The sequence below is a fragment of the Lampetra planeri genome, unplaced genomic scaffold (assembly GCF_965212315.1).
Source record: "Lampetra planeri unplaced genomic scaffold, kcLamPlan1.2.h2 scaffold_1293, whole genome shotgun sequence".
In the NCBI taxonomy this organism is placed as follows: Eukaryota; Metazoa; Chordata; class Hyperoartia; order Petromyzontiformes; family Petromyzontidae; genus Lampetra; species Lampetra planeri.
The window spans coordinates 1-18,497 of record NW_027614010.1 but is presented as its reverse complement, the minus strand read 5'-3'; the positions used below and the strand labels follow the sequence as shown (position 1 = coordinate 18,497).

Sequence of the window (18,497 nt, the reverse complement as noted above, 5' to 3'; positions counted from 1 at the left end):
TATTTTATTTTATTTTGGCTGATTGGGTAAACCTTTTACATGTACCGCTCATGTACCACTGATCTACTGCTCGAAATGAGCATCACCTTTAAAGAGCACAGTGACATGTTGCAAATGCTTTTTGGCTCCTACAGAGTCTCTCTGGTTAGAGACGGAGAAATGAGCATCATAGATATGTTTGTTTCTTTCGAGACAGAGCGCAGCACTGTGTGAGCAAACAGAAAATGTAACAACATACACGTACATATGACAACTAGACAGTAAAATATGGTACAACCCAATAAGTAGAACTGAAGTCGTTGGTAAGTTTCCCTCCAGAGCTGTGGTGAGTAGAGACAGGGCACTTCAAGTTTGCTCTGGGATTTTAAAAGTGTGCCTGTTGCGGACGAGCTGACGAGCCTTTATTTGTGTACAGAACCAAGAAATGCGGCTAAAAGGTAAAAAAAAAGTATTTTACATTTGTACAACTTGACCATATTGTTTTCATTTCATTCTGAGTGGTGAGCTGAGCTGTGGTGAAATATAAATATAAGTATATGAGATTTAAAGAAAAACATGTAGGTTTTATTTCCACATTGAATTCAATATGTACAGTTCCTTTGAATAGTAGAACATAATGTCAGAGGGCTGACGGGTGCTGTGAAGTGAAAACTGAAGGTTGGCGCTTGAAAAGGACAGGATCGTCTAGATTAGTTGTCTGAAAGTGTGAGAGCAGTGTGGCAAAAAGAGCTTTCAGAATTGTTAAAGGCCTTTTCATTATGGATGAACACTCGCTAGATGTTCAAGTGTCACACTTCAAAATCAGGAGGACACTTATGTCAATGGGTGCTCTGACAGGAAATCCACTTTGTGGATGTTTATCTCGAGAAAGCACATTGTATGCTTGTGTGTGTGTGTATATGTCTATATATTTTTTCACTACTTTCCAGATTGTGAGGTCAGTAAAGCAAACAGAATGTGATTACTGAAGATGAAATGGAGTTTCCTGTAAGTGCATTGGAACATTCACAGAGAAACACAGCTTTGAGATGTAATGAAAATGTGGTGCTGAGCACTGGGTGAACGAGTGTTTCCTCAGGTACATTCATGTGTTCAAATCTTCTGCAGATATTTGTGGGCTAAAATGACTAAAGTACAAGAACGCAAGGAGCATCTGAGGTCTGTGCTCGTTTTCACAATGTAAAGAATGAACTGTTCAAATATGTATTGTTCTTTTGTGAATTTCTGACACTGCTTATTGCAGCATGTGTTTTTTTAAGTAGTTTGTCTTGCACTTTTTTCAACACCCTTACCCTGTATTATATTTCTGCTGATTTTATTTAATCTTATTTGTTTGTGGAATGTAGGCAAATACATTCTTTTTTTATTACTGCTCACTATTCACACCTAAATATCAGTTTTATACTTGCCATGTATGAGATTCGATTTTATAACATTTTGAATTTGATTTGACGAACTAGCTTTTTGTTGTCATATTATTTTGTTGTCCTATTAAATGTTGGTTGAAAAAAATATATATACTAAAAATCTTAATCTGCATCCCAGCGTGATTCGACGAATCATCAGTGAATATGGTTCAAAGTAATTTGAGAAACGTAATCTACATCCTGACGTCACACGCAGCGTCCCATTCGTATTGCGCATGCCCAAGTTTGGTAAATACGGAAGTTGACGTTGGACGATGAAAACATGAACCTGTAGACGTGACACTGAATATTGGAGCGTTATCAGTGTTCTACCTCGGCTGAAAGGTGAGACCAGACGACGACACGCCGTCGGAGGCTAACCATTCCCACTCTGCAGCTCAGTGTAGTTCGCCTCAGTTGTCCGAAGCTAATACGCTAGCGGCTAACAGCTAGCGTCCGTTAGCTGCGACTGTTAGCTGGAAGTTAACTTCAGCAGAAAAATATCATATTGAAATACCTTTCAACAATTGTTCGATTTTCATACGATACGCGTAGCTTACTTTACGACAACGTATTATTGTGTTATTAATAAGTACTTACTATGTATTCTTGTGTAGTGCTGTTTAGACAATGGAGACTTATTTGCAGATGAGTGGGTAAATGGGTAGATTTTGGTTTTAAGGTATGTATCAACTATGCTGACGTTTGGGAGAACTTCACCTCCACCAGAAACACGGAAATAAGGATAAATGCTTTGAATGATCATGTTGTGGTTCGAGGCCCTTAGAGAACCTTTAGTTAAGTGTGTTCTCTCTCTCTAGGTCTATTGTCGTTTGTTCCTTTGAATGAATAGGTAAAAATGAATAACAGTAAAATGTCTTAACATTGTAAAAGAAGTGAAAATGTCAGTTCAATAGTTTGGAGTGTAAAAGAAAAGTCAGCCCATGCTTTTCAGACACTGTCAGTAATTATTGAAGAAGAAAAAGAATGCCTTTTATTGTGATGGTATTGCTCAAAATGTATGAGAGCTCCTGTCTGGTCTTTACAGAAAAGGGTAATGTAAAATGCATGTCATCTTTGTGTGTGTGTGTGTTTCTGTCAATTAGCCCACAATGAAGGCAGTGAGGGGGCAACATGTTGCTTGCTGGAGTTTCCAACAACAAGGTCAAGTACTCCCGGCTGGCGGCTGATGATGACGGCTACATAGATTTACAGGTAATAGTTTGTAACGATGTGCGATCATGCAGAGGTGGGTCATGATTGAGCCAACCACAATCAGTTAACCTCCTGCTCCCTTAACATTGAAGCACAGAAGATTTTTCAGACCTTTGAAATGTTCTCATCGCTGCCCCCCGCTGGCTGTGTTCCACATTGCGCCTGCGTGGGCTGTACACGCAAAATGTGCTTTGTCTTTTAATTTAACACTCTGCAGTTCAAGAAAAGTCCTCCAAAGGTTCCATACAAGGCGATTGCACTGGCAGTGTTCCTGTTTTTGGTCGGCTCGTTGCTGATTGTCTTCGGTGCGCTCCTCCTGGCAGGAACCATCAAGGTCGAGGTGAGTTAGGTCACAAAAGTTTATTGTTGATTCCCAGCATATAAACTAAAGTACAGTTTGATGTTCTGTTGCCAAACATTTATTGTGAATCCTGTCACATCCTCACAAATGTTTGAGCTGTTTATAGCTGACAGTAAATACCCTGTCTGGCTCCTTCCCAGAGTACAATTCTCCTGAGACAAAAACATTTGTGTTTTTGAGCCGCCTCCCCTCGGTCTGTTCCGAATGTCATTCTTGTTTGGAAGAGAGGCTCCTGCCTGCTTTGCCCTCGTATCTAAACTAGAAAAAGTATTGTGTTCTTGTTTTCATGAGGTTATAATCTCTTGAAACACCACAGGCAGCAGTGGCGGGGTGGAGTGGAGTGGGGTGGTGGTGGAGAGGGTACAGTTTTTATGAACATGTGATTTGATGGTCCAGGAAACACCTAAACAGCATCTTTGTCAGAAATACAGTCAAGGAGCAAACTGTTGCATTAATTTACTCTGCACAAACTCCTGTTGGTTGAATAACGACAAGTCCAGAATAATTACCACCATGATCTAATTTCACGCTGCGCATTGGACGAGTGATTCTGCGTGCAGCAGGGGGCACACGAGTAGCAGCTTCTATCTCCATCACATTCCCTCAAATAACTTCATCTCCATCACTCTCTACAATAGTGAGCGTCTGTGATGAGAAAGTGGAGCGTATTAGACGAGTTCTCGGATCGATTGTGTTTAGTTGTTGTTGAAATACTTCAAACAAAAGGATCAGAAGACCTGAGTCTGTGTTCTTTATGCCGTTCTTCAGACCGAAAACTAAAACTCTTCTGCCCTCCCACTCATATTTTAAGTGTTTGTTTTCATCTTGTGTTCTAAAAACAGTTTTGTTTGATACGATAAACATCTTTTTATTTCAGCCTGAAGTGTCTCGGATCCAAATCAGAAATCAAGTCGTGATTAAACCACTCATGTTGCTGTTAATCGTCTCTTCAAATAGATGTAATTAAACCCTCTCAGTGCCCTCCTGCCAGGTTTCCGCTGTGTTCCTATTTTCTCTGGCCATGAATGTTAAAATATACCAATGTATAATCTTGATATTTAATACCTGTGAACGCCAACTTAATGCCAGTCCCCTGCTGGGGGAACTGTGTGGGAACAATGGAGTCCGCACAGAAATCATGTGTAATTATCAGCAGGAGCGTATTTATTTTCAACATTTTTAATTCACAGAAAATCTGATCTGACATGAAGGCAGCATCAAAGTATTTGAGCTATTTCCCAGTCAGCCCACACGAGTGAAAATATCGTCGTTAATAACCAGAAATGAAAACACAAAGCAGAACGGTGGAATGTGAGGCTGCATGACGAGTTGTAGCAGATCAGAGGGTTTAATATGTAGGTGTATGTGTGTGTGCGCGCCTTGCAAACCCTGAATTAGGCCTGTATTCATGTGACTAGACAACAAAACAAACAAAAAATAAAGCTTTTGATTTTTGATCAGTTCCGACAGTCAGGAACTCAGGTTCTTCATTTTCATCTGCATCCCCTGGTCTTCATCATCTTTTCTCCAAACCTGAGCCATCTCACATGGCAACGGAACAATCTGCTGCTGCTGCTGATGACGACTTAAAAATTCAGCCGAAAGCTCAGAAAAGCCAAAGTATTGTGTCTTCAGAGGCAATGGAGATAAAGCCCAGTAACCCGGAGCACAAGACTGCCATCTGGTGGGGGAACAGTGCACGTGAGCAGCTGCTGGGGCCTCTGAGGGGCGTTTGCTGCCACGTCTGTGAGATGTCAGTCACATCTGAGTGCCTCCTGTAAAGCATTTCCCAACATGTGGAGATGAATGTCGGAATAATTCACAACAGATAGTCCATTTAACTCTTTATTTACCATCACCTCACATGATTCATGGTGACGTGATTCACTGTGGGAATTTCTCTTGGGAGATCAAAGAAAGTATCTGTCTATCCACGACCGACGCTGGTGGAATTTTAAACGTCAGTTCTTCTTCAAAAGGACGTGTTCTGTTCTTGTCTGTGTTTTCAGCATCCGGATCGCACCATTCCTGTCATCATCATAGGACTTCTTGTCTTCCTTCCTGGCTTTTACCATTTGAGAATTGCGTACTACGCCGCAAAGGGCTATCGGGGTTACTCGTACGATGACATCCCAGATTTCGGTGACTGATCTGCTCGTTGGCAGCTTTTTTTTGTCAGACTGTATCTGGAGACTGTTGCCTGCTGTTTTCTGACTTTCTGAAACGTATTTAGCTTCAAAAGCGTGTTGCAGATCGGCTGCGTTGGGCTTTAGCTGATTTTTCAGTATTCTGTCTGCTCTTCTCCCTACAAAAGCTTAAAGGCAGCCTGGAGTGGAGGAAGTCAGCTAGCTGCTCGTTTGCAACCCAACAGTGTCATTGTGCTGTAGCATAAAATAAGGACGTGAGAGCAGATGCAGAGATCCATTCCATGTGCTGTGAATGAGCTGAATGCTGCAGCCTGTGTGGGACTGAGGATCTGTCTGCTCTTTGCACTCATAGCGTTTCGTCAATATTTAATTTGTGTCAGTTGTCATCTAGATGATATTTTATATCCAAATTGTCAAGTTGCTGTGTATTTTACAGATGTGCAATATTCTCACTATGGAGAATTCATGTATATTCCTTTGCATCTGATTATAAATATGAAAGAAACTGTATTTTTACACAGATTCACTTGATTAAAGAACTCTGAACTAGAATCTTCAGTTTGGCTCAGTGGTTATTGAGACACACACTGGTTCTGTGATCTTGCTCACTGCATTCTCATGTTTTTTTAATGATCTTTTTTTTTTTAAAAGCCCCCCAGTTCCCCAGTGTTTTCCCAAGTGCCAAGAAGGTTCCAAGTCTTTCCAAGTCTGTGTTTGATTCCTGAATGAGTCCGAACCCTCTCCGAGACGCCGTTCAGGCTGGTTTCAGTCACACAAACATTGAACATTCATCCTCGGCGCTCTGGAACGTTGCTTTTCTGTCCAAGTGGAGAGACGAGTACTTGGAGTTGACGTCCTCACTAAACTGCTTCACAGACATTAAACCGATTTGCATCCATCTCCTGGAGGCTCATTCCAGCACATTCACCCTTAACCCGACAACCGGTATTCATCCTAATATTCATATCTTAACTTGAACCTGAACCAACTCTTAACTTAGCCGTACTGTAACTCAAAAATGAAAAGTGACTTTGCATGTTGTGGTTTTGTAAATACAATTCTAAACAACTGAATTTCCCTTTTTAAAGCCTATTTCTGTATTTTCGAGTCTCTCCAGTAATCTAACATATCATTTATTATAATTTATGTTTCATATTTTTGTCCAATGTTTTGTAAACTGTATCACCAGAACTCTTCACAGACAACAGGGCGCCCTCTGCTGGTCACCTCAGGTGCGCGTCATGGTCATTAGATGATGAATAGCTTTTTTTTTTTTTTAAACTAATCTTTTTATCTTCAGCTGCGAAAACACACTCTGACTGAATGTGTATTAAGCACAGATTGATGGCGGAAAGTGCTGCAGGGACTTTACACCAGAGGAAGGAGGCGGCGGACAGAGGAAGAGGAGGGACAAACACACACACACACACACACACACACACACACACACACACACACACACACACTGACAGAAGGTGTGTCGGTGGTTGAGTGTCACCTGGACGGGAAATGTACACCTGTAGCCAGCGGCCCTGCTCATATTTCAGCCGGACATAAAGAGCCGAGGCCCGACCAGCAGCTGGGGGTTCGAACACACGGACTTTGTCAGCAGCCACAGGTAGAGGAGGGAGGAGAACCCAGATAAAGCTGTCGACGCTTCGTCGGTGAGTTTCTGTCTGGGCTTCGTTTAAATGTTGTAAAGGACTGAAGGTTGTGATCTGGAGGTTGTTTTATCTCCTCCACCTGTTCCATGTGCTCTTTTATTTGTGTTGATGTCAGATCAGAGGTGATCAGAACTTCACTGAACACTCAGGATGGATAGATAGATAGATAGATAGATGTCCAAGAGAATGGACAATGAAATGGAATATTTGTGTCTGACACATTCTACAGCTGACCAGGGAACATTTCTCTGGAAAGTAAAGTGTCTCCCATTGTTGTTGGATTAGAAGTTTTCCTGTAATTTCAGAGCAAGAATTCTCTTTTGATGCGTATCCTTCATGGATGTCTTTGCTTCAATAAGCTGAAAACGACTTTTATTCTTTTTTTCTCCAAACAAGGACACAGATTCATGCAGAGCGCTCTGGTTATTCACTGTCATGGTACAAATACTCCTCTAACCTCCTACAACTGCAAATTCTTCACCAAGTTGTGGGTAAATTGAGGCTGCTGAGATGATTTCAAATGTTATGTACACATCACAGGCGGCGGGAAGTTTGTAGAGTTTCTATTGGAGGTTCTGGACTCTGGTTTGACTGGAGGGCGACGGGCTTGGATGTATGTGAACGTGTGTTCGACATTGTCACGACCTCGCTGGCTCTTTGGACGTGTGACATCATTTATTGGAGCAGGCTCATTTGGGAAAAAAGTCTGATAACCGACGAGAAATGAGACGAGAAATGAGAGAAGTGATGTGAGCACATGGCGCATTCACATTAGAATTTTTTTTTTTATTGATCTGGTGAGCATTCATCCTGTCAAAACGTCTCAAAACGCTTCTTCTGAGTCCAGTTACAGCATCACAACCTGAAGGGAAAGAATGGAGGAGTAAGAGATACTATCTCTACAGTATATATACATAAAACCAATTTACTTTCTCCTGTGTGACTGAAGTGGATGGTTGGATGAAGTGCAGCTTTCGTCTGGATTTGCGCTCCTACTCTCTGACAGAAAAAAGATACAGCGTACACAGTGGAAACCTCTGGATTTGTCCCTCCGTGTTCTGTAAGTGCACATCAAACCGACCCCCTCGGTGGACGTCTATGTAAAAGATGGCTTGTGTTGAAAATGGGCTTTTGTCAGACTGCTGGGGAACACGTTGCTCTGATGGAGCCGCTTCTGCTGAGAAAACGTCTGAACCCAGGGTCGCAGGGTCGACGCCGGGCGCTTATGTTTGTGTACGCTGACCTTTGGACCGCACGTCACCGTTGGTGTTTCAGCTGCTGAGATCCGAACGGATCCACCGGTTGTGCTGGACAAGCTCTGATGTTTGATTTGTGACTTCTCACTTCAAGAGCAAATGAGTCCCGAGGAAACACGATGCACCCTCCCTCCTCCCCTCCCCCCTGCTACCGGACTCTGTTCCCTCTGATTAACAAACAAATACACACTTTAGTCTTGTGGACAAAGACGACAAACACTTTGTAGCGTCCCTGAACATGAGGAAGAGCTTCGACCGTGGAGTGGAGAGTGGAGTGGCTCCAGACCCATCAGTAAGATCCACAAATCCTACATGAAGCACGAAATACTCCCGTGTCCTATTTATTCAGCAGAGCGTTGAGTTGGTTTGTCACAGACACTCCGGTGAAGGCCATGTCCCTGTTTTTTCTCCACTATACTACAAATACTTTTCTCCACGCACACCAGGTGACGCCCAAAGTGGAATGAATCTCGCTCTCACTTCTGCTGCCTGTTCAGGTCTGTAGGACGTCGTTAACGTACTGTGCTGTGGAAATGTGTTTCCTAGTAGAAGAACAGGACATAATGACAGCTTGTGGCAGAAAAAGTCTTCATTATTATTATTATTATGAATTTTACTGCTTCTTTTTTTTTAAATCAGAGTTTGTTCAGAGTTCCAGTGGCGTCTATAGAAGAGCCACTTATAAAAATCTGACCCTGAAACAATGTCACAATACACACTCAGCCGAGAACAAGGTGGGAACAAACTGGAGGAGAAACAACTGCACCTTTTTGTGGTTTCACTCATCAGCCTGTTATTGTACCTTCTGATTGCAGTCTCCACTGGTGTGTGTTGCTTCGTTTAACACACCGGCGTCTGCCATTGATGTTTCTATTTCTGAAATCAACATGAGACGAGTTTCCAGCGTTGGAGCCACTGGCCCTGTTATGATCTGACGCCCCTCTCCGGTGCAGGAGGGAGCGGGGAAATGTCTGGAGACCATCTGTGTTGCCATGGCTGAGTGGTTCACCTGTGCGGGCTGTTTGTGTTTCCACATGTACAGAGCGGAATGATCCGATTGGCTTCTCACCACTCCTCCTTCTATCTTTCCACTTCACACTCCCTTCTTTATAGCTTTGCCAGATGAACAAATAAATATCATAACACCATCGTTGAATCACATGAATAATGAAGACACTTTCTGCGGTGGCCAGGATGTAGACAGCAGAGAGGGAGCAGACTATCACCTGGTAACGTGGCTCTTATTTGTGCAAAACAGGAACGCGTCTCCACTGATTAGTCACTTTGGTGTGTGTGTGTGTGGATGAGGAGTCATAACGCTCCACCTTCCCTTTCTCTCGGGAGACGCTGTCATTTGCTGGCACGTGATGAGACAAAATTCTCTGTTGTGCTGTTTTGCATGAAATGAGGGGCCGAGAGAAGAAGGATGTTGCTGCTGGTGATGCTGCTGATTTGGGGTCATTTCACTTTTTTTTTTTGGTGGTGGTGGTGGTGGGGGGGGTCTGTTGAAGCACGGCAGCGTCGGAACCAGCTGTTGACAGCCTGTGTAATTGTTTCCCACTGATACAGACTTTGCTCCAGCCGTGAAATGAAAGAGGCCCAGGAAAGCGTTTAGCTCGTAGTGAGAGCAGATGTGACGGTGAGCTGCTATGTGTATTTATTGCTCCTGTTCAGGAACTGCTGCGTTTACTGAAAAGGACATCAATCAACCAAAGGCAGCTTTTTCATAATGGTCCTTTAATTCTACATCTCAAAGTTGCGTAAATCAGCATCACAGTAAATACTTGATTTCTTGATTTCTCCCAATACTAAAGTCGCCTGCACATTCATATTCATCCTTTTTTTTTTTTTTTTTACATTTTCTGGACATGTTTTACAATATCATGTGTCGTAAAGAAAAGTTGCACTGTGTTTGTGCTACACCAATCTCCGCTTTCAAACTTTACAAACAGTAGGTTATTGTTTCCCAAAGATTTATGACTTATTAGTTCAGATTTTTCCCGTCCTGTTGAAACGAGCTGTCACCGGCGCCTCCGTCCCCTCGCGGTGAGCGGCTCATTCATTTCCGCCGCGCCTCGCCATGCGAAATAAAAGTGTCCGTCAACATCGTCCGCATGAATTAAACAACATTGTTATGCGTGTTGCGGGTGAGTCACTGGCCTACTGGAGTAATGTGCTAATCGGAGGTCCCGTTGTTCCAATTTGACGCCTCGACTTCCAACAGAACACAGCTGAAGCTGGAATGATGAGTTCATAAAAAATCTGTTAAATCTGATATCAAAGTGCCAAAGTGCCAATTTCACTCAGAGGTGTGTGAAACCATGTGAAACCTTATTTCTCTCCCGCTGCCAGGGACTCAGTCAGGGCGTCTAGAGATGGATAGATAGACCCACACAACATTCGGAGCTTATCGAGACACCGAGTGTCAGAGCAGCTTAACCCCCAGGAGCTTTTCTTGTTGGTGCCACTAAACACTGAGCACATCTCGAGCATCAGAGGGACACGCTCCACGTTCTGGCTGACTGCACCCAGCACACATCCCGCCTGTGCTGTAAATGTTCTCACATTATTTATCGCATGTCAGAGTAAATGCGTTTAAAGATTAATGGGATTTTTGGGAAATATTTACTTGACTTTGGTGATAACATCTGTTCTCTCCTTTCTTGGAAAACAGATGCTCTACACACTCTGGATGTGACAGTTCTGAGGCGATGCTGTCTTCAACAGATTTCATTTCATTTTTTCAATAATTGCAATCAATCTCATTCTAAAATGTGTAAAAGAACCCGTATCCTACTGTGAAGTCATCGTACACAAATATCACCATCCTACTCATGTCATTTCACCACCATAGTAACTATTTCCTCCTATTTATCGTATCGTCTTGTCCAGTCTTGTATCGTATTGTCTCATCTCATCTCATCTCATCTTGTTTTGTCTCATCTGCTATTGTCACATCTTGTTTCCTATTGTATATCGTCTCATCTTTTATTGTATAATATTGTCTCATCCAAGCTTGTATCTTAAGATATTGGATCATATTTATCGTATCGTCATGTATCATCTTGTCCAGTCTCGTATCGTATCATCTCATCTTGAATCGTCATGTCTCGTCTCATATTATCTGATTTCGTATCATCATGTCTCATCTCATATCATGTTGTATCTTATTGTCTCGTCTCGTCTCGTATCGTATCACGTCGTCTCGTTTTGTGTAGTATCTTCTCGTCTCGTCTCGTCCCGTATCTCATCGCTGTGTGTTACCTGCCATGTTCATGCTCTTTCCTGAGGTGAGTCATTCACGCAGCCGGTCGTCAGTTCAATGTGTGTAGTGGGAGCGCACAGAGCGACGGTGGAGACCATTTCCTGTCAAACGTGACCTTAACTAAGCAGCAGTTGTGGTCGAAACCCTCCATGATCAGGACAAATGTGTGGGAGGAGAGAAGACCTTGCGTCAGTTCACTAATATAGAGTAATTTCCCACAGGAGCCACCAGCGGTGATTGATAGTAAAAATGATAGATGCCTGTCACTGTTGTTTCCAGTGGATTTCCTCACTCAGGTTTACCAGTGGAGGCAGAGGGAGGTTGGATCGGATTGATCCGGCCTCCGCGTCTTGACATTAAATCGCACCCCTCGCTGCCATCAGCTTAGCTCATCTCTGTCCTTGAGTGCTGAGTGTCCTGGCTGCCGAAGCCAAATGTCTTCATTGATGTGCTCTAAAGAAAACACTTAGATGGCGCCGTGCACGAGACTCTCTGGAGATTTATGTGACATTTATGACATTTACTTTCAGAAAAAGATATAGGGCCAGGGTGTTTTCTGGCAGCAAAGGCGGCCGTAGCCATTTGTGTAATGATATGGGATGAATTCCAGTTATTGGAAAGCTGTATAAAAATCTGAATGCCCCTCTCCCCCCTGTCTGTGAAATTATGACAGAAGCTCTGTTGTAGGCTTTTTTTAGTTTGGAAATCTGTCACAGACGGCTGCTATCTTGTGTGTGCAGCCAAGTAAGTAATGTGTGTGACAATTGTGCGTCTTTTGCCAACAGACTGAACATGCAGCAGGTTGTATGAGTGACAGATATGAGGTCATCGGGATTCCTGACGTTCTCAGCCGTGGCGGTTTTCGGCCTGTTCTGTAAGTATCTTCCTTCCTGGACGATTTGAAAGTTGGATTTTGTTCCAAAATGTTTTCTTACCATTGTGTGTCATTTGTTTTTGGTTTTGTTTCCAGTGACCGTAGAAGGTGCGGGGCCAGACGTGCGTAGGAAGGTTGGAGGTGTGGCGGAGTTGGAATGTACGTTTCCCCCCATCAAACCCCGCCGCTGTCTCCTCTGGGGCCCCGCATGTGGTGGAGTGGGTTCGCCAGGGACTCGACATCCCAGTTCTCATCAAATTTGGATCCCACGCACCACGCGTCCATCCACAGTACGAAGGTGAGCGTCCGCTACACACTGATCGCCGCTACAACGTCCTCACAGTTCCAAACTCATTATTGTGACGAGAGGAGATGTTTGTAAAATGTCCTGCTTGGTCAAACACAGTGTTGGCAAGATTATTTCTGCTCACTGATTATTCTAGAAACGCCCCCTGCATCTGCAAAACAAACGTATAATTGGACATCTCGTAATTACTATATCGCAGTTACTCCTGTGGAAACGCTAACGAACGAGATCGGGATCTCATCTTGATGCGATGTTTATGAGAGGAGTTGAGATGTGAACTAACCCTCGGAGATCTCGGCCTGTTTGACTCTTTGGAAGTCGCTCTCTCCCTCTCGTCCCCTGAGATGAGAGTCCATGCATTTGAAAGCTTGTGATTATGAGATCCCGTCCTGTAATTATTAAATTAGACACATTTTGTGGTAATTACAAGAAATTAGTTGTCTAGTTTCATTTTATCCTTTCATAATGCAGTTTGCTTTTGTGGATCGTCACTGATAGACTGTGACTGTGGTGGATTCGACATGTTTCAGCCTTCGATGCAAACGGCCCGCCGCACCTTGACGACCAGCGTCAGCCGGAGCTGCTGCTTTTTGAAAGATCTGACTGTTGCATTGTTCACTTTCTGCCCAGGGCACCGATAACAAAGGGTGTGTTTGTGGGTGGGTGTCTGTGTGTGTGTGTGTGTGTGTGGGGGGGGGCGTCCTCAATGGACCAGGACCATTTTTGCGTCTCCTGTTCCCCTTTAAAGTCACAAACAATGTCATTGACGTGGACAAATGGGGGGTGAGTCTCTCTGGCGTACTTCTTCCTTCTGTCAGAGTCTTTTTCTCTCAGTTTGCTGATGGGAATCCAAACCTGTGAACTCCCCCCAAAGGCTATTTGAGCCTCAGCAGCAGCGACATGAAGGCCTTCAGTTAAAGAGCTCTCTGGGGAAAAAAAAAGATGGTAGTTCAAAGAGTGAAATACATTCTTCCTGCAGCGACACACCAACTCTCATCATTAAGCCACGCTGATATGAACTTTATGTCAGATTTCCAATTTGTCTGTGAGAGAGCCAGCCTGAGACACAGGTGTATTATTTCATTTCCTGGCGCTGCTGGGGCCTGTATTTTAGGTAGGGGTTAATAAACGTGCAGGTTTCAAGGCGCGGGGGCGAAGAACCCCATGAGGTGCCTCTGCTTATCCCCCGGTCATGTCTCGTGTCACTTCCTGTTCAGTGTTTCTGTTCTTTTCTTCTCCCGTTTTTTTTATTGCTGCTGCATCCCACTCGTGTCCGCTCCAAAACAAGTCGATAGACAAGTTTAAATGTCCGGTTGTTGGTACCGCAGGTTTTGCCACAGACAGTTGCCAGCCAATCAGAAAAGAGCATTCACTCAGGTAGAAGATAGAAGCAGATTACTGCACCGGTTCTTGTAAGACATTCCATCTGAATAATGTGGAATCCACTAGTGGTTTTGGACGCTACTTCCCAAAGAATAAATCACTAGAAGCTTCCTTGTAAGTATGACTGTCATTTCTGCAGGAAAAGAAACCTCGAGCCGCTTTTGTTCTTTTTCCATCCACATCAGCATGATGGGAAATGCTGGCATGCTGCTGGTTGGTGCTTGGCAGGCAGGCAGGGCGGCAATCAGTGCACCTCAGTGTTTGTTTGTCAAAGGATCAGAATGCGCTTTCGGGCCCCTCCCTCTCACCCCGCCTGACCAGGAAATGTGATACAGACATTTACATAGCAATAAAATCAGCTTGAACTGCCTGATGAAATATGTGGAGCAGGAGCGGCGCACGCTCGTAAAAGAGAGAATCCTTCTGTCGCCGACTCTCAAGTCGATACCGATGCCCCACTTGACAGTTTTTAGCAGAGATAGGGTGAAAAGTCGTCTTCCACCCTGGCCTATGTCTCTGAACCCACCTTGTCCGCTGTTTCCATCCTGAACAGAAACCGCTGTTGTCGACAGACACAAAAGCCCTGAAAGAGAAGCTTTGTCCAGTGGACGCTGAGTGGGTGTGGGAGGAACAGGTGCCGCATGGGAAACTAACGGCAAGTAGACGGGACGGCCGGGTTGGATTTCACCTCCTCAGGCTGTGGACGCGCTCAAGTGTCAGGAAGCAACCGTCCGACTGGCGCGACTCTTCCGGACACCCTCGCTCCATCTCAGCCTCCTGCGTTGGCTGCGTGGAGCTAGTTAGAGCGTGACACAGCCGATTCAGGTTCGGCGCCCTGAGAGGGTTAGAAGCTGAAAGGGTTTAAGTGTTTTTGTCAGAGTAGTGCAGTGAAGATCAGAGTATTACTGTAGAGTCCCCCAGCTGTTGACAGTAAATACAGCTGTATAAATGCTCTTACTGTGTCAATCCCTTTGTAATCAGACAGAACAGACTGCGGGCAACACATTACACACCACTAACATGGCTAATAAGCCTCATTTCCCGCGCGAGCGTTTGCACAGGGATTACTGATGTCAGCGCAGCGAGTAGCGCCGTCTCCGACAGGGAAAGCATTTAAATTTCAAACCATCACACTCTGACGCCTCACGTGGCAACAAGCAGCACAGGGGTGAAACCTTATCTCCTCCTTTCTGCAGCCGAAACCCGACCGCCTCTGCGCGGTGGGAAGGTTTGCCAAGAGATGACGACATCTCTTGGAGGGGCCATGGGCTCCCTGCCCGTGAATATCACATTCTCAGGGACATAAACGTCTGTGTCGCGTGAAACGGTATTGAATTTCAATTCATTTTCATATAGAGCTCCGTCAGGCCAAACAAGATACCGCCTGTGATTCCTGGAAAGACTTTTTATATCATCGGAAAAGTTCATTTCCAAAATGTTATATATCCATTGTGGAAGACAGGAAATCAATAGCTCCGGTGCAGCCTTCACTCTGAATAAACCTGACCCCCCCCCCCCCCCCCCACACACACACACATTCACATTCACATACAATTGGTGGCCTTCAAAAAACGTTCTGTGTTGTGGTCCTGCTCCTCCCGACAGGCTCTGCCAGCAACTCCAGTTCTCTTATCTCAGATGTGTCGTTTTGGTGTCCAACTTGTGAGTGTCGACTCACGTGTGAGACCTTTGAAGGACTCGTCCCAGAAAAGTCACAAATTGAAGACGATACTGTTTGCAGAGGCTGATAAGGAGTCAAATACAGGAATGAGCAAACAGCCGTAAAGACATAAACAGTTAATGATCCACCTGCTCTGATGACGTCTGACTGGTCTCTGCACTGAGCTGTGTGTGTGTCAGTGTGTGTGTGTCAGAGTCAGTGTGTGTGTGTGCATATTCTGTGTCTGTGTAAGTATGTGTGTCAGTGTGTTTGTGTTTGCGTATGTGTTTATGTCGGTACTGTGTGCGTGTGTTCGTGGTGTTTGTGTGTGTGTATGAGTTTATATATTCTGTGTCTGTGTCAGTGTGCGTGTGTGTGTGTGTTTATGTTTACGTTTACATATTATGTGTCTGCGTAAGTATGTGTGTCAATGTGTTGTGTATTTATTGTGTGTGTGTGTGCGTGTTTTGACCAGACATTGTTGTCGCTAATTTCACAGACTCAGTGAGCAGAAGTTGCTCAGGAGCATCAGAGGAGACGTTCACGTCCTGCAGCTGTTGAGACACATTCATTTCATCCCGTTTACATCAATCCTTACGGTACGCTTGAGTACGTCTGTGAACACAGCTGATGACTGACACTAGCAAGTGGAGCAGAAGGAAACCGTTTTTTTGGAGGATTTATTCCAACACAGAAAGAAAAACAAAAGAAGAGCACACGCATCGAGTTCCAGTCAAATGGAGCGAACGCTTTGGGCATGAATGTGCCGCTTTAACAGCCTCTCCTCCTGTGGGGAGACTTTTCACCAAGTTTCCAGACCTTGCTGCAGGGCGTTCAGCCGCAGGAGAGTCAGAGAGGTCGGCTCCTGATGTGGGGTGGTAGCTGTGATCACACTCCTGTTGTAGTTTGTCCGTGATCGGCTGTGAGGAGCTGCAGTCGGAGCTCTCTGCGGGTCAGTGGAGAGCTTTTACCGATGTGGGATCTCTGTGACCCTGTAGGTGCTGGGGAATGTCAGGACTGGAGTAAGAGTTTCTCCGAATATTATTATTGTAATAGTTTGATTCCTCCCATTTTGGAGATAGAGAGCCCCTCTTTTTTATTTACACATTAAGACAACTCCGTTAGATTATTTTTATTTGTTAAATTTTTTTATTTAACTTGAATTATTTACATTAATTGTATTTCATGTAATAAAATACATGTCATTTATTATTAGTGATAATAAGTAATAAAATACATCAGAAGTTGTTCTCTCTCTTTTACAGCAACATGTATTTATCACAATAGACCCTATAAAATATTCCCCACAAAGCCGCTTGAGTAACGACTTAAATATTCTACAGTTTATATGATCAAATCAAATCAAACTTTATTTACATAAACAATGCAGCACATAGTGATTTACAACAACAAAACAAATGAAAACATCCCATCCCGTCCCACCCACTCTCACCAGCATGTTTGGGACAAACTGAAATCGGTGTGTGTTCGGTGTGTGTTTGCTGGCGTCGTACGCTCACACTCTGCTCAACAGTAAATGCAATACATTATAGACAGGCTTAAAATACCTTCCCTGTGATTCTGCACTCTCAACCGGCTTTACTTCATGTTCAATCTGTGGCAGTCATACACTTTTTGAATGCCCCCCACCACCCCCCCGTCCACCTCCACCTTCCTTTCATCCAACAACTCCCTGTCGTGTTCCAGACACATCTCTGCCTCAGCAGGACCTTTCCTCTGCGGTGCCATGGTGACCTAGTTATCCCACTGAGCTAGTAAACACGACAGAGGGGAAAAATGTCAGGTGTCAAAGGGTAGGATTTGGAAAAGTACTGATCCCGTGTGTGTGTGTGTGTGTGTGTGTGTGTGTGTGTGTGTGTGTGTGTCTGTCTATTCTGCTCCTCTTTAACCCCGTCTCCCCTGTTTTTCTCTCCCATGTGGCAACATGGAAAAGTAAATAGGCTGCGTTATCGTGTCCAACGCACCCGTCTCCAACTTCCTGCTTCCTCCTCGCGGTCAGGACCGCCCCTCCCCTCAGTCCACACAGATGACATCCACTGTTTGTTCCTCTTCCCTTTGGAAAGTGGCACAGACACATCAAAACTCGCACTAACCAACTGAAACACAGCTTCATCCCCAGACCTGTGAAATCCATCACCCTGCCACCTCTCACAACCATCCCCCGCCCCCCCAGGGACTGAGCATCAACCCCCTGTAGACAGAGACTCACTACACTGCACTTTAAGGACTCACTTACACTCCAGTAAGTGCATTATATATACAGTGTATTCGTGGCTACTTATTCATGCTGGTCGTTCCAATTTGCACTGCTCCACTTTACTCTTTGCCCTGTGACGTGTGTGACACTTATTTTATTTTTCTTTCTACCTGCTGTTTGTCGAAGCTGAGGGCTACTATACAAAATTTAACAACAGCAATTTCTGATTCTGATTGACACCTTCTCCTCAGCCATGCCGTTCCCTCGTGTCAGGTCGCTGAACAATTGTCCAGGAGAGTGTGAAGAGTCGTGGACACAGACAAGCTGTGGGCTGAAATATGAAGTTCATTCTTGGGATGAACAATAACACTTAAGGGAGCCGTCGCCCGGCAACCGGCACTTTACACTGTGGCTTTTTTTTGTTTCTGTGCAGCGGTTTCAGGCCAATGTTGTTATTTTGGAGCACACCAGGGTGTCACACTCCAGTGCTACACACAGATCAGGAGTGATGGCAAGTGACAAGCTGGCGTCCCTCATCCGTCCCTGTTCACCTGTTCTCTTCAGGACGCGTGTCTCTGGTGCGAATCACGGCTCTGAGGCTGGAGGGTCTGCAGCTGGATGACCAGGGCTTGTACGAGTGTCGAATCCTCTTACTGGATCAGCCTAAAGATGAGCTGCAAAATGGCACCTGGACACTGCTCTCTGTAACCGGTGAGGGTTTTTTTTTTGTGTGTGTGTGTT

The 18,497-nt window shown here is 44.5% G+C and overlaps 1 protein-coding gene across 1 annotated transcript; it reads left to right on the top strand.

Annotated features, from left to right (window-relative positions):
- Nucleotides 1–2,540: 2,540 nt before the first annotated feature.
- TMEM230 (transmembrane protein 230) lies at nt 2,541–5,132 on the top strand. The gene is made up of 3 exons (XM_078622078.1): nt 2,541–2,621; nt 2,839–2,961; nt 4,992–5,132. The coding sequence occupies exons 1-3, from the start codon at nt 2,541–2,543 to the stop codon at nt 5,130–5,132; spliced, it is 345 nt and encodes a 114-aa protein (XP_078478204.1).
- The last annotated feature ends 13,365 nt before the right edge of the window (nt 5,133–18,497 follow it).